This window comes from Crocodylus porosus, unplaced genomic scaffold (genome assembly GCF_001723895.1).
Source record: "Crocodylus porosus isolate Cpor-Errol unplaced genomic scaffold, CroPor_comp1, whole genome shotgun sequence".
Classification (NCBI taxonomy): domain Eukaryota; kingdom Metazoa; phylum Chordata; order Crocodylia; family Crocodylidae; genus Crocodylus; species Crocodylus porosus.
This window is the reverse complement of record NW_017728886.1, coordinates 252,411,975-252,427,236: the sequence shown is the minus strand read 5'-3', so window position 1 is coordinate 252,427,236 and position 15,262 is coordinate 252,411,975. Positions and strand designations below refer to the sequence as shown.

The window sequence follows — 15,262 nt, the reverse complement described above, 5'->3', positions numbered from 1 at the left end:
CCCCACCCCAGCCCCACTCCCTCCCTCATCATGGGGGCCTCAATATGCCCTCCCCCACTTAAAACCAAGAAAAAAATCTAAAGGGGTATACTTGTTAAAAAAGGTTGAAAACCCTTGACCTAACTCACTAATAATTTCTTATTGAATAGTGCATATTGAACATGAAACTTTCCAAAATACTTCAAAGAACCGTAACACACTTTGCTTAATATAGCAGGCCTTAAAAAATCTCTGTTTGATACAGTTTTTGTGTTCATTCTGAAGCTCTGCTACAGTGAGAAGCCAGATCTGAATTGCTACATATGCAACGATTACACTTTACATTAAGCCATCATTTAAATGTGTGACTGTTTAAATAGAGAACCTTTCATACCAGCTCTTGCTTGCACAGCGTAAGTCTCTTTTTGTCCAAAGCCGTCTGGTTCATCCCTTTGGGCTTCTTTTCAGCATTAGCAATGAAAGCTCTATGTCCAGGACACAGCAAAACACAGAAGCATTTTTTGAGATAGTCAGATTTCTCTATTACAATGGCAGATAAAATAGGCCGCAAGTGAATTATTCTCTAGAACACAGTGTATGAAGCTGAAGATGGTGATGCTGGAACTATCATTATAACAGAAATATTGGGACACCTATCACAGGAGTGTGGCATGCATGTCACAGGAAATGATTCTTCCACGCTACTCAACCTCAGTGAGACTACACTTAGAAAATTATAGCCAGTTTGGACCCATTTTAAGAAAGATGTGGACAGTTTGGAAAGAATCCAGAGAAAGACAAGAAAAACTAATACACATCTAGAAAATAATATGGAAATATGACTGTTAAAGAAAGGTACAGTCTGTACCTTAATGGGTAGATTACCAAATCAATTCATGGCTGGGCTTCACATGTCTCTTAGTCCTGCATTACACAGTACCTAATGAGAGGGGTTTTACCTTGGCAAACACTTTGAATTCAGTTTTATTTTGCCTGCTTCTATAATGCACCTATCATGCAGTTTTTTGCATCTCAATTACTCCCATGGACATTTTATTCTGAGAGCCCAGAAAGCCTGATAAGTGATAGGTGAAAACAAGGCCCAAGTACATTAAAACGTATTTTCCTTGTATAAAAGTGTTGGCTTGTAAAAATCCTCTTGTATACCAGTTTAAGGCCATTTAGTTTTTTTCATTTGTACCATCAATTTCCCAGCCAATAGAAGAAATGTGCTGCCAGTATATAACATTCATTTTGGGCTTCTCTAGTAAATTAGATTACCTGCTTTGATTGATAAAGTCACTGAGAGCAGTCTGCATTTTCTCTTCTGATGCAGTCTCCGAAACTTTGATCAAATCTTTTACTTGCTCTAATCCTTCTTCCTGAAAACAAGATGTGAAAAAGTGTGATGTAAGAGAGTGATTATTCAGTTTGTCAGTATAATTATTTACAATATGGTTATTCAGGATATAGCTAGTGACAGAGAGGGAGGTGAACTTGGAACCCAAAATGTAATGGCTTTGAAATGCCTGTCTGTCATTTGACTAAAATAAAAAATTAAACCTGGCTGCATCCACATGAGCATGGACGTTTGTTTCCCTGGGGACAAGAAGCAGTGATACACCTTGTCCTGCCGCTGCTTGTCCCTGGGGAACACCAATGCTACAAGTGTTCTGGCGCACAGCAGTTTACCCCAGGTGGGGTAAAGGACGCTGAGGCCAGCAACTGTGCTGGCCCCAATACCCTCACCTGGAGTCCTGGAGGCTTTGGGGAGCTGCAGATGTAGCTGGGAGCCTGGTTGGTGGTTGGAGCATGGCTCTGGCATGCCAGGTTTTGGTTTTGGGTGGCACACACTGCCACCCCACTTTTTTCTGCATGGTTTTTTTTTACCTTGGGATCTCCTGGAGTAAAAAAACCCCACAAACCCATGCTGCAAGGTAAAAGTGTGCAGAACACCTGAATGTGCAGTGCATGGCACCACAGACAGGTCTGCTGCACCACATACCGCATGGCTGAGCTCGCCTGGACACAACCCTCCAGTGCTAAGATTAGTCATGTAAAACCATGCTTAGAGTCTACCAACTAATGTCAATAGGCCTTGCATTGAGCCATCAGATGCCTAAATGAATGACTTGATTCTAGAGGTGACCGCCGTGGGAATGGCAGGTGCTCAGGTTCCCTCAAAATCGGGCTGCTTCTTCAGGGCCATCCAGGCTTGAAGTTGTGGGTCACATCAGTACAACTCAATTTCAATGAAGTTACTTCTGATTTACATCAGTTGATATGAAACAAAAATCGGGCCCTATGTAACTAAATCTGGGTGCCCCAAAATGAAGACACTCAACATTAGAAGCCACTTATAAGAATTTGCCCCCTAATTCTAAAAGACCTGTTCTAACTAGGCTAAACAACCACCATGCAGGGCCCGTCAATGCACAACAGTGACTGCACATGCCCTATTGAAAGAATCAGCTCTGTTATGACAATGAGAAAACTTAACGAGTCTCTTCAGTTGCAAACAGGCACGGTCTTCTGGGGAGAAGGCCCGAGAAAGATGAAAATGTTGGTAGTCCAGTAAAAGTTGAGAGAGGTAATTCACCTTGTTAGTCTGAAGTTAGGCAAAAGCTGGGTCAGATTTGTACCTTACAGACTAACTAAATCAGAGGTGTACAGCATTGATGAGCCTTTTGATGACCCCATGCTCACTTCATCAGATGCTGTGAAAGGACATGCACAGAGTATATCAAATAAATTAAAAACATTGTCCCGCTATAAAAGGGCTTTGGACAGAAAGCAAAAATAAGGCCGTTCTCCATAGTTACTCCTGAACTCTGGAACTCCCTCCCTCTTGAAGGCTACCAGAGTCTGATCCTGGACATCTTGCATAAGCTCTGGAAGACCTTCCTCTTTCTGCAAGCATTGAGGAAACAAAGCTTGGCTGAGACCATATAATGAGTCTGTTTTATGTATAATATTCTAGTTTCCCTTTTAAGTTGCTTTTTTCATAGAGTCATAGAAAATTAGGGTTGATAGGGACATCAGGAAGTCATCTATTCCAACCCCCTTCTCAAATAAGGACCATCCCCAGTTAGATCATCCCAGCCAAAGCTTTGTGTAGCCTGGTCTTAAAAACCACCAAGGATGGAGTTTCCACCACCTCTCTGGGTAACCTGTTCCAGTATTTTACCACCCTCCTTCCGAATATCTAACCACAATTTCCCTGACTGCAACTTGAGACCTGCTTCTTGTTCTGTCATCTGCCACCACTGAGAACAGCCTAGTTTCATCATCTTTAGAACTGCTCTTCAGGTAGTTGAAGGCTGCTATTTAATCCCCTCAGTCTTCAATTGTCTAGACTAAATAAACCCAGTTCCCTCAGCCTGTCCTCGGAAGTCATGTGCCCCAGCCCCCGAACCATTTTTGTTGCCCTCTGCTGGATTCTCTCCAACTTGTCCACATCCTTTCTGTAACGGGGGGCCCAAAACTGAACACAGTACTGCAGGTGTGGCCTTACCAGTGCAGAATAGAACAGAATAATTATTTTCCTTACTGTGCTAGCAACACTCCTACCAATGCAGCCCAGTATACCATTAGCCTTCTTGGCAACAAGGGCACACTGTTGGCTCATATTTTGCTTATTTTCCACCGAAACCCCCAGGTCCTTTTCTACAGAGCTGCTGCCCAGCCAGTCAGCCCCCAGCCTGTACTGGTGCATGGGATTTTTAGGATTAGGTTAAGGCAGGACTTTGCACTTGTCTTTGTTGAACCTCAATGAGATTTCTTTTGGCCCAATCCTCCACTTTGTCTAGATCTCTCTGACTCCTAGCCCTACTCTCCAGCATATCTACTACTCCCCCCAGTTTGGTGTCATCTGCAGACTTGCTGAGGGTGCACTCTATGTCATCTTCCAGGTTGTTGCTGAAGATATTGAACACAACCAGCCCCAGGACCAACCCCTGGGGCACTCCACTTGATAATGGCTGCCAACTAGACATCTAGACATTGATTACTACCCTCTGTGCCTGATGGCCCAGCCAGTTTTCTATCCACCTTACAGTCCATTTAGCCAGCCCATACTTCCTTAGCTTGCCTGCAATAATATCATAATCCTTGCTAAAATCAAGGTATACTACATCCACTCATTTCTCTGCATCCATAGAGCCAGTCATCTCATCATAGAAGGCAATCAGGTTGATCAGGCATGACTTGCCCTTGGCAGATCCATGCTGACTGTTCTGAATCATCATCTTCTCCTTCGAGTGCTTAGACATGGATTCCTTGAGAATCTGCTCCATGATTTTTCCAAGGACTGAGATGAGGCTGACGGGTCTGTAGTTTCCTGGATCCTCCTTTTTCCCTTTCTTAAATATGGGCACTATGTTTGCCCTTTTCCATTTATCCAGGACCTCTCCCAATTGCCATGAGTTTTCAAAGATGATGGCCAGTGGCACTGCAATCACATCAGCCAACTCCCTCAGCACCCTGGGGTGCATCCCATTGCGCCCCAAGGACTTGTGTATGTCCATTTTTTCTAGTCTCTAACCTGTTCCTTCATCACTGTTGGCGGCTCACCTCCTCCCCAAACTGTGCTGCCAGGTGCAGTAGTCTGGGAGCCGACCTTGCTTGTGAAGACAGGTGAAAAAGGCACTGAGCACTTCAGCCTTTTCTGCATCCTCTGGCACTAGGTTGCCTCCTCCATTCAGTAAGGGACCCTCACTTTCCCTGCTCTTCCTCTTGTTACTGACATATGTGTAGAAACCCTGCTCTCTTACTGTAAGCAACCCTGAGCCTTTGTTGGGAAAGGTGGTATATAAATCACATTAAAAATAAATAAATATGCTGTGGGTATAGTTTTTTTCCTTCCCATGCAGCACAGTTCCCAAAATAGATCTCCTCTCTGCTGCTGTGGATTCAAAATAGCAGCAGCAGGAAGAGTATTTTCTCCCATCATTTACCTAGAAATAAAGAAGGAATCTCAGAGTCTTCATGCATCATTCATCAAATGTGACTGTATCACTCTCTGCATGAAGGACAATGGCATTGCTGACACTGCTGTTACTTAGGGTTGCTATTTAAACAACACCACCAAGACCCATCAATAAGCTATTGTACAGATCATCCTCAAATCCAGGGATTGCCAAGAATTTACATAACCCTTTTACTCTCCAGTGGTAAATTATATCTGGAACTAGCAACCTGGGAGGAATACTTCAAAATACGCCACTCCAGTCAATCAGTGACCCATGGGGAAACACTGTGATGCCTGGCACTTTGAGCTAGAACATCATTCCCAAAGGTCATATAGCAAGAGGACTGAGGAGAACCCAAAACTCATCCCTGAAAAGCAGGAAGATTTAAGTTGCTGCACAAACTTCCTACCGGCATGGACATTGCCATGGTAGTTCAGGAATATGATATGCTTTCGTTCACCCTCACATTCTTCTGGAAATTGTCTCCAACTCTGCATTGCAGCAGGCTTACCAGTTGATTTGCCATTTTCTCTAGCATATTGGAAGTGTACAGTCGGAAGGTCTGGTCTCCCCAGCAACTCTTGACTGAAATACAAGGCTTCTTCTCATCATAGGGCAAGTAGTGATAGTTCCTGTGAAAATGCATGAAGCTGTATGAGCAGACTGTCCAAGCAAGCAAACAACATGGAGCAAGTTCACGGAGTGTGTAAAAAGTGATACAGCTTGTATATATGAGAGAGAGAGAGAGAGAGAGGGTGGGAATGTGCATGCACATAAGGGAGCTGGAGTATAAGTTAATATACATCTCTGTCTTTCAACCAGTGGAGCAGTTGTTAAAAAAATGTGCAACCTGAAGGCTGATGAGGTCTTTTCCAGCCCTACTTCTCTATGATAAGCAGTATCATCTCTATGACACTGGTAGCAAACTGCAGCCTCTAAGACTTGGTGGAAGAGAAGAAAAGGCAGAAGAAATCATTTCCTAGCCTCCAAATACGACATAGTATCAGAACTGATTGACTTAGTCCTCCTGAACTGTGATAAGGAAAGGGAGCAAAGCCAGTAAAACTAGACACTCGGCGCACCACTCAAATGCCTGTTGGTTGCTACTTCCTACAACAAGAGATGCAAACCATACTACGTAATACTGAGGGGAGAGTAATTTTTGGTCTACTCTTATGGGAATACTAATGGACTCTGTGTAATGTCCACACAGAACAAACACACACCAGTCTCTTTACCAGCTTGCTCCTGTCAAAATTAGTTTCCCTGAAGTGGTATCTGTAGAAACTGAGTCCCTGGCAGAAGCAGGAATGGAGGGAGTATGTGAGTATAATACCAGGACTGGAAATGGCTCAAAAATAAAATGTAGATGTAATTTTTTCTGTTCTCAGGTTTTATCCTTAGTTCAAACCCAGAGCTCACTGCTTTGTACTGCATTTAATTTGTGCCTTCAGTTAAATCATTTCCCTGAAAATGGAAAACCAGCAGGAGATCAGTTTGGCTGGAGGCTCCATAAAATGTAGCATATGTCTGCCAGGGAGTCTGATGCTTAGATTTAAAATGTTGTAGATACCATGTTGACAAGATATCTCTGAAGGCAGCCATCAGAACAGCTCTCTCATTCCTATAGCATTGAATTTGTTCCCTTTCAAAAGAGATTCTCCCCCAACCGCCCTGCCATTACAAATCACTACGGTCAGCCCCACAGGATTCAGCGTGCATCAGATGCCACTCTATAGACCTATTCAATGCCCTTTGCTAATGTCAGAGGAGAGGAGAAAAACAGTGAAAATGAGATTAGACGGTGTCCCTGTGGAAGCCACTCCACTCGCACAGGTGTGGACCTGGTGCTCTGCATTTGAAGGGGGATTCCAGGGAACTGGCCATTTTCTCCAGTACCTTGTCTCTGTGGACTGTCAAGCTTTTCCCAAAAGAAATTCTTCATTATCATAAAATTTAATAGGTCTGATGGCCACAATTTCCAAAAGCAGCCATTAACTTTAGTGACCTTCATCTTTTGGGGTATCCAACTCAAAGGACCTGAGTTAAAACCAGGGTGGTCAGCCTCTTCCTGAAATCCATGCCCCTTTAAAGTGTTTCAAGTCACTCAGAAATTAAGGCAACTAAAAACTCTAGGCGCTTTTGAAAGTCTTGGCTGTAACCCATAGGGTTCCAGAGAAAATACAGTAAATAGGTTTTTATAGAAGTTACTCTAAAATTATAGATTTAAGAGAAAGAAATCTTCTTTGTGGTTCTATGTAACCATCCTATGGAATATCATAACGTGATACAATTCTCCAGGACTGCAGTAACGTACAGCTACTGTGAATTCAATCCTAGTCAATTCTATAGGAGTTTCAATTTTAAGTAGTATGGCCACATAAACCTTGGGACATCCATACAATTGATGGGTTTTTACGTTCTTTCTGCTCCATGAAGAAAAGGCAAATCCATCCCAAACTCGTCCCTGAGTGGAAGTACATGTCAGAACTCTCCTAATTGTGAGTCACAGAACTTTTTGGTTCTTTTATGGGTGAGTTGTTGCTTTTAAAATCGTCTTCTCTTAAAAGACTGAGACTTCCTATTATTAATCCCTCCATAAGGTGCTGAACACAGCCATTCCCTTCTGTGGTTAGTTTGCTCTTGTTATGCATTATATGCATTATATTAAATATGAAACATCACAGGCAGTTCATATGGCAAGTCCCACTTTTCTAATTCTACTTTTAAACAGATAACATTTTAAAACACCAAAGTGTTTCTACAGTTGAAACAATTTATTTTAAAGCTAATTTATAGATCTAATACTTATTTGATTTATCAAATAGAGTTTATCTGTCAGTTGATCAAATATTGATTAACATTAGGAATAACGTTTCAGCTACCGTGATCAATTAAATGCTAACATAAGGAGTCACAAGTGTCCCTACCCTGTCTATATGAAGACAGACAGCACAAGTCAAGAAAAATAAGAGGCAAAACATTTTATAGCTGCACAAATTAAAGGAAAATGGATCCGTAGTGAAAGGAAGAAAGAAATGAGCCAAAAAATGGAGCTGCAGCTTTGAAAAAAAAGAGGTTTATTCCTTTTTCTGCAGCTCTTAAAACATAAATTCCTGTCAAGGGGAAATCTAATAATCCCTTGGTCTGCCTCACAAGATAGTAACTCAGCATGGGCACAATCTATAGCATTATGATGAGAGGAAACCACTTGACAGACACTGATATTTATGTCTTTATTTGCCGCAGAAATGACAGTTCATCAATGCAATCTTCACTTCCCCTTAGTTTCACTGTTTATTTCTAGCTGTGTTCTTTACCATAAGGCAGGACTCCACCCAAGCACCTCTGCACCCCATACAGGTGCAGGATCCAAACTAACATCCAATCTAGCTGGTCCCTACTTCTATAATCCGCCCTGGCACTGCCCTGGTGCTTGGCGGTGAGAGGTACTGTCACATTCTGACATAGGTGACTGGAAGGGGGTACACGGGGGTGCACCTGCCCCCCCGATGGGGCTGGTGCCCCCCTGGTGGCTGATACTGACACTGTCAGCAGAGTTGGTGCCCCCCCACCCTGACAGGGCCACCACCATCAGCAGCTTCTGCAGGTGCCCTCCCAGATTCAGTAGGCACCAGTCACTCGTGCCTCCTGAGCTTCCTGCACTACAAACCTTCCTGTGCTCAGCACCTTTGAATACAGCGGTAGTCCCAAAGCAGCAAAGGAGGGGGTTTGCTTCCATTGTTTCCATTCTGAAGTGGAATTAAATCCTTAACCTCTTTTTTTCCTCAGGGACAATCCCTCCTGTCCTTAAATTCATCTGCAGCAACTTTTCTGTATTTGTTTGCTATATCAACTCCCTGGTTTTTCTCCATGGCTTATCAGTCTTCCATTTTCCCCATTTGTTTCCTTGTATGTGTTGCTTAATGGTGGAAACCTAGGGCTCTTGTACATGTGACGGGGGTTTAGTCCTTCAGGGTTGCATTCTATGCCCCATAAATTGAAATGGTGAGTTTTTAATTGAAACAGTGGGTTTTATGTTTCTGTCACTGTATACGTAGCTGCAGGTGCATGATCCTTTATTTTTTTCAGTGGAGCCTGCCCGCCTCTCCCATGGCTGCAGGGTGAGTTAATGGCAGGCTGAGCTGCAGGGGACCCTAGTCCTTCCCTCCATAGTGGTGGCATCCTCCAGAGCTGGCTGGGCAGGCTAGAGGGCTGGGTGCTGCCCCAGCTTGGAGGTGCCCAATCCAATTCTTCTCTAAGCTCGCCTGGGCTTCTAGCACCTCGTGCACCATCCCTGTCACCTTCTCCAGCTATCAGCACACCCAGCTGCCCTCCTGCCACCTCCCTGCACTGCCTCAGAGGCAAGCCAGCCCATTCCCAGGCAGCCCCAGGTGTCCTGGTGGGTGCTGGTGCCTGCTGAAGGCAGAAGCAGCAAGGGGCCTGATCATTTTTTTCAGTGGAGCCTGCCTGCCTCTCCTGTGGCTAGGGGCGAGCTGACAGATTAATGGCTGCTATGTTCCAAGTTGCAACATTGCAAACTCAACTACCTCAGGATGTGGTTTAGTTTATGATGCTGCAAACTCATTTAAAAGCCCCAAAACTTATGTACATGTAAAGCGTGAGGCCATTAAGCCACACAAAGGGAAATTTTCATCATGTGTACATGGTAACATTGTCACGTGTACAAGTGCTCCTACTTCCTAGAGTTCTGGAAAGTGCTTTTGGATACAAATCTGTTTTCTCTGCAAAAAAAAAGAACTAAATTCTGATATCTTTGCTATACATTTCACATATTGTCTTACATATTTCAGCAGAGTTCTCCCCTATCATCAGTGGTATTGATGCAAAAAAAGGCTTTACCTTACTTTTTCTGACTCCATAGGCCCCATCTACACCTTTACGCTTAAGGTATGATTAACCAGTTAATCATGCCTCAAGTGGTAACCCAGCCATGTATTCAATTTTATCATAAAAGTATGATAAAAAAGGGAAATAAGCTACAAGGCTGTACCACAATATATGTAATAACTTTGTAGTTGCTTCCTATTGTGCCATTAACTGAACGCATGGCCAGGGGCCCCTGTGGCTGGGAGCCCCATCAGCTGATCATAGCTCACATGTTGGGGGGAATCCAGGGCGGCGAGCCTAGGTCAGCTGATGGGGCTTCCAGCTGTGGGAGCACATAGTGTGACCCCATGGCTGGAAGGCCCAGCAGCCGACCTGGGTTCCCAGCCAGGGGAACTTGCTTCTTGCTGATGGAGGGATCAGGCTCCCCCTGCACTGGCAATACGTCATGATAGGATCTACTGAGTGATCCCACACCTGCTACCATGTGCGTGTGGCAGGGCAGGATGAGCGATTGTATAGATTACACATAAGCTCTAAAAATGCATGCTTAGAGAGGCCACATAATGCACAAAGACAACCATGGCCAGCTGTCATTACAGGTCAACATTTTTGGATGGTGGATATCAGCACACATCCATTGACTTCAGTGGAACTTGGCCTATTTTTGCTAAGGACGTGGCAAGTTATATGTCATTATGTTCAATGATCAGCTACTCCTTTAAAGCATAAGCTCTCTCCAGAGAGCTGGGGTTTATATTAATGAAACACAAATCTACGTCACAGTGGTACAGGGCAAAACCCAGGGATCTGCAAGTTATACATATGAAATTTAAATGATCTACCTGTTTCCTTCTGTAATAAGAGGCTTCTCAGGGTGGGTTGTGGATATCAATGGCATTGCAATATCAGGGGAAGCTTCACTCCACCCTTCATGCAGCAGAGGAGCACTTTCTTCCTCTTCTCCTTCATGACCCTTTTTTTTACTCCCCGCTCCTAGCGATCCTCCATCAGTGACATTCCCAAAGTTACCTAGGAGACAAAACAAGGGTACAAAGTCAGAGGACAGCTGGTGAAATGAAGTTATACAGGTGCTAAAACTGTATGTAAGTGTCCCTGCACTTCAAAATGGCAGCAGGGGTGCTTGAACTAAAGCATATTTAACAACAAGAAGGATCTGTTCTTTGCCTTTGTCCAGCAGTCCTATGGTGGCATGAAATGACCCAGCCAAGATCAAGGCAGGCAAGAGCCAGGATCTAGCCTCTGTCACAGCCACTTCTCCCTGCTGCTTGGCCACAGTCTATGTGGTGCTCGGTGGCACTGAGCACCACCAAAACCTCCTGCCACCAAATGCTGCCAAAGCCCTCTTGCTTCAACCAGATCCGATGGCTCCAATGGTCAAAGACCATAGTTTGCTAGCCCCATCTTAATCTATTAAAAGAAAAAGAACTGATATAGCAACGTCTCTGTATGTTCAGTTCCTATTCCTTTCTTCCTGGTCTTATGTAAAAGCTGCCCTCCTTGCAGGCTCCTCCTTGCTCTTCCTCCTTGCTTCCAGTTCCTTTTACTGGCTCAAGGGGTTTTTCTTGTGATAAAGAATTTGAAGCACCAAGTAACCTGCCAGTTCTCTACTGATCAACAGCATGGGGTACAGTCTACTACCAAAGTCCACAGACTGCAGGTCAAGAACCCATGCACAATGGTTTATAAGTCAATACATACTATGAACTCAGTAGTCCTTTTACAGTGCTTTTACTCATGTCAGTCTATCAAATTCAGCAAAGTGTCAAGAGTGTTAAGGGAACTCAGGCCCACTGTGCTCTCAGTAGGCTTCTACATTGTTTAAGAGACCAGAAACACTAGACTCTGGTGAAGTCAAGTATTGCAGAGCATGTGCCCAACACAGTGTAGAGATGTTGGATTTCTTGAATCAGCCTGCTTACCTCTAGTGAAAAGTTTATGACATTTTAAAAATGTGTTTTTTTTAAAATGACAGGAACAAAAAATTGCTGGAGCAAAGGTGAAAAGGCCAGAGCCTGAATACAAAATACTGACCAGCAATTCCATCTGGATCTCTCAGCTCCCTCCTTCTCCTCAGCTAAGAGTTGTAGCAGTGTGGCAGCAAGTATCGGCCACATAATCTATTCAGGATCTATGCCAGCAGTTTCTATTAGCTACTTTATCTGGTGGCATTAAGATGCCAACTAGGGCTAGCTACATATTGCCATTCTGGAAGGAAAGATGAACTTTAGTGACTAGTCCACAGAGAGAATAAGGGACATTCGCTAGAGCTAAATGAATTAAGAAGCCAACTGATAGCAGATGGTATTTTTGGAATGGAAAGTACAGAGTTATAGGCCAAGCTCGTAGTATGTGCATGGGGAAGAAAGAGATGTGGGGAGGGAGATAAGGCAGGCAAGATTTATGCAGTGATTTTATTTCCTGGTTTTATCATGTGGATCCTCTTTACAAGAGCTCATCTCAGAAGTAAAAGTTAGTTCTCATTCAAGCAGATATAGTATTCTGGCTTAAGAAGGGGTCTTTAGAAATAGGAATATTGTGAAGACCAAATTTCATTTGTGGCACTCAGTTTTTCTGCTAACAGTGCAATCAGTGATACATATAGAAGTTTACATGTTGTAGTGGTTACCAGTATTAACAAGGGAGAGGTGTGAGTTAGACTGACTAGAACAAATTTTTATTAGAAATGGGCTTAAGACACAAAAGGGGATCCTGAATCTCATATCATTACAGTGAATAGATTTGGATTTAATTTCAGCCTATTATATAAATAAAGGTCATTTGCCAGATTTGGATCCAATTTCCTATTGTAGGCAAAACTGGTAGCTGTTCAGATCCAGGGTTCAGAGCCAGACTCATCTTGACAGTTTATTCTTAACATGAGCCAGCTTTTGGTTTTTATCATTCAAGTATACAAATGCACTTCTTGATAATCCTGGCTCATTCTCCGTACCAAGTCTAAGTATAGGTCAATATTACACATTGCTTTTTTTGTCTATGAGGTCCCTCCCTGCTCATTCTTCAGAAAACAGACACACCCACACAACTGATCACATGGAAGGGTAACATGGGGATGATCTAGTATAGCCCTGCCATTCTGGACATGTTCCTGAGCACACAGATTGTTAAGAGGAGCTAATTCCTCTCTAGCTCCTCTAGGCTCAGCAGTGCTGTGCTTGGCTAGCACTATGGAAGAAAGAGACTTGGGGGTCATCATTGACAACAAAATGAACATGATGAGCCGTCAATGCGATGCTGTGGCTAGTAAAGCGAGCAAAATGCTGGCTTGCATTCATGGATGCTTTTCAAGCAAATCCTGGGACATCATTCTCCCATTGTACTTGGCCTTGGTGAGGCCGCAGCTGGAGTACTGCATCCAGTTTTGGGCCCCACAATTAAAAAAGGATGTGGAGAAGCTTGAGAGAGTCCAGAGAAGAGCCACGCACATGATCAGAGGTCAGAAAAACAGACCTTTATGATGAGAGGCTGAGAGCCATGGGGCTCTTTAGCCTGGAAAAGCGCAGGCTCAGGGGTGATCTGATGGCCACCTATAAGTTTATCAGGGGTGACCACCAGTATCTGGGGGAACGTTTGTTCACCAGAGCGTCCCAAGGGATGATGAGGTTGAATAGTCATAAACTACTGCAAGACCATTTCAGGCAGGACATAAGGAAGAATTTCTTTCCTGTCCGAGCCCCCAGGGTCTGGAACAGCCTGCCATCAGAGGTTGAACAACTTCAAGAGAACATTGGATGCTTATCTTGCTGGGATCCTATGACCCCAGCTGACTTCCTGCCCTTTGGGCAGGGGGCTGGACTCGATGATCTTCTGAGGTCCCTTTCAGCCCTGATGTCTATTAAATCTATGAAATCTATGAAAAGCAGTGACCACCTGCCGAAGCCGGCAGCAGCTTCGGTGGGGGCCAGTCTCGGGGGGGGGCACATGCCCCAGCAAGCCTCCCCTACGCATCGCCTATGTCTCAGAACCACTCTAATTAAAGCACCACACACCCCACTGCCTCAGAGCATGTTTAAAAGTGCCCTAGGAGTCCTGAGGAACTGCAGTAGCTTCAGTTAAGTGATCTGCACCCTGAGTAAATATTCCTTCCAAAGTATTCCTCTCATGGAGATGCAAAGTGCTGAGACAATAAGACAGTGCATGGGTACTAAGTAGAAGGATCTGAGTATACAGGATCCAACTATAAAGGGAAGCGGCAAAGTCTCAGGATCCCTAGGTTGTCTAAAAGAAGGAATATCCAGAAATAATATAACTGTCAATACCATTACATTCAGAAATGAATTGAAATTTCAAAGTCCTTCTCCGAAGTCAGTCCCTGAGCTCTGTGAAATGCATCTGTCAGTTATATAGTCATTATAATATGGAAAAGAGTGTTCCATACTTACCAACAGAAACCTCAAAGCTTATTGGTTTATCTCCAACCTTCCTGTCAATCATTGTAGCTTCAAAAAATGCCCCAAAGAGAAAAAATTCTTCAAGTTGCTCTCCATGGATCTATAGGGGAAGTGAGAAATAACATTTGTTCTACCTCTTAATATTATTTTAGTGCACAGGAATATCTGCTGATGGTTTCAGATTGTTCATTTATTGAAGGGCAGTTTTTCAAATCATCTTTCTAGAGCAATTCACAGACACTGTAATATGACAGCACCCATCAAATATCTCTCCCCTAAAATAAGTCATATTAAACTGAAGGTGGTAATACAATTTCTAACCCATACTATATTAAACTGTAGCATTCTAATGCATGCCTGTGCTCCCTTTGAAGGCTCCCCTGAGTGACTTCCATCTATTGCCCATGTATTAATGTATTTCAGTCAATAGGAACCTGATCCTAGGAGAGGCTGAGCACACTCCAGGCCCCAGGGAAGTCAATAGGATTTGAAGGCCCTCAGTATCTTTCCATTGTTGGTACAGAATTGGCATTTATGATATATGTGGCTATCAAAGAACTGAAACATTTGTGACGTGTGGAACTCTATATTTACGTAACTCAGAGTAGGCAGCCAAGCTATAGTATAAGGCTGATTTTGCCAAACAGAAGCCTGTGTTTGATGCTGACATATACAGCAAAGCTGCAGTGGCAAATGCATGAAGTATTAAATGGATTGTTGTTAAAATGTTTAGATAAATTGTGAGAGACAGTAGTGTAAAAGAAAGACAGTAAGGAAGTATCCTGCTGCTAAAGGTATGCATCCTCAATTCAGTGACAACTTTCATATCCACAAAGAAGAATCTGGTCTGATCCGGCTCTAAAGGCTGCAGTGAAACAAAGAGAGAGCATCCAAGAGAGCACAAAATAACTGCAGGTGCTCCCTCTGCCTGAAGAAGGGTGTTTGTACCCGAAAGCTTGCAAAGAAGAATTTTTCCAGCTATTTTACTTGGTCTAATTAAAGGTATCAAATATATCCAAAGAACCTCATCTG

At 43.5% G+C, this 15,262-nt stretch overlaps 1 protein-coding gene across 1 annotated transcript in view; it reads right to left on the bottom strand.

Moving 5' to 3' along the window:
* Window positions 1-15,262, bottom strand: part of FER1L6 (fer-1 like family member 6) — a 104,788-nt gene that overhangs the window by 52,423 nt on the left and 37,103 nt on the right. Inside the window, exons 12-16 of the mRNA XM_019546559.1 lie at window positions 14,222-14,330; window positions 10,643-10,829; window positions 5,461-5,581; window positions 1,261-1,361; window positions 374-464 (exon numbers count right to left, since the gene is read on the bottom strand). Coding sequence (XP_019402104.1) covers window positions 374-464; window positions 1,261-1,361; window positions 5,461-5,581; window positions 10,643-10,829; window positions 14,222-14,330 — 609 coding nt within the window. The remainder of the gene's footprint in view (window positions 1-373; window positions 465-1,260; window positions 1,362-5,460; window positions 5,582-10,642; window positions 10,830-14,221; window positions 14,331-15,262) is intronic.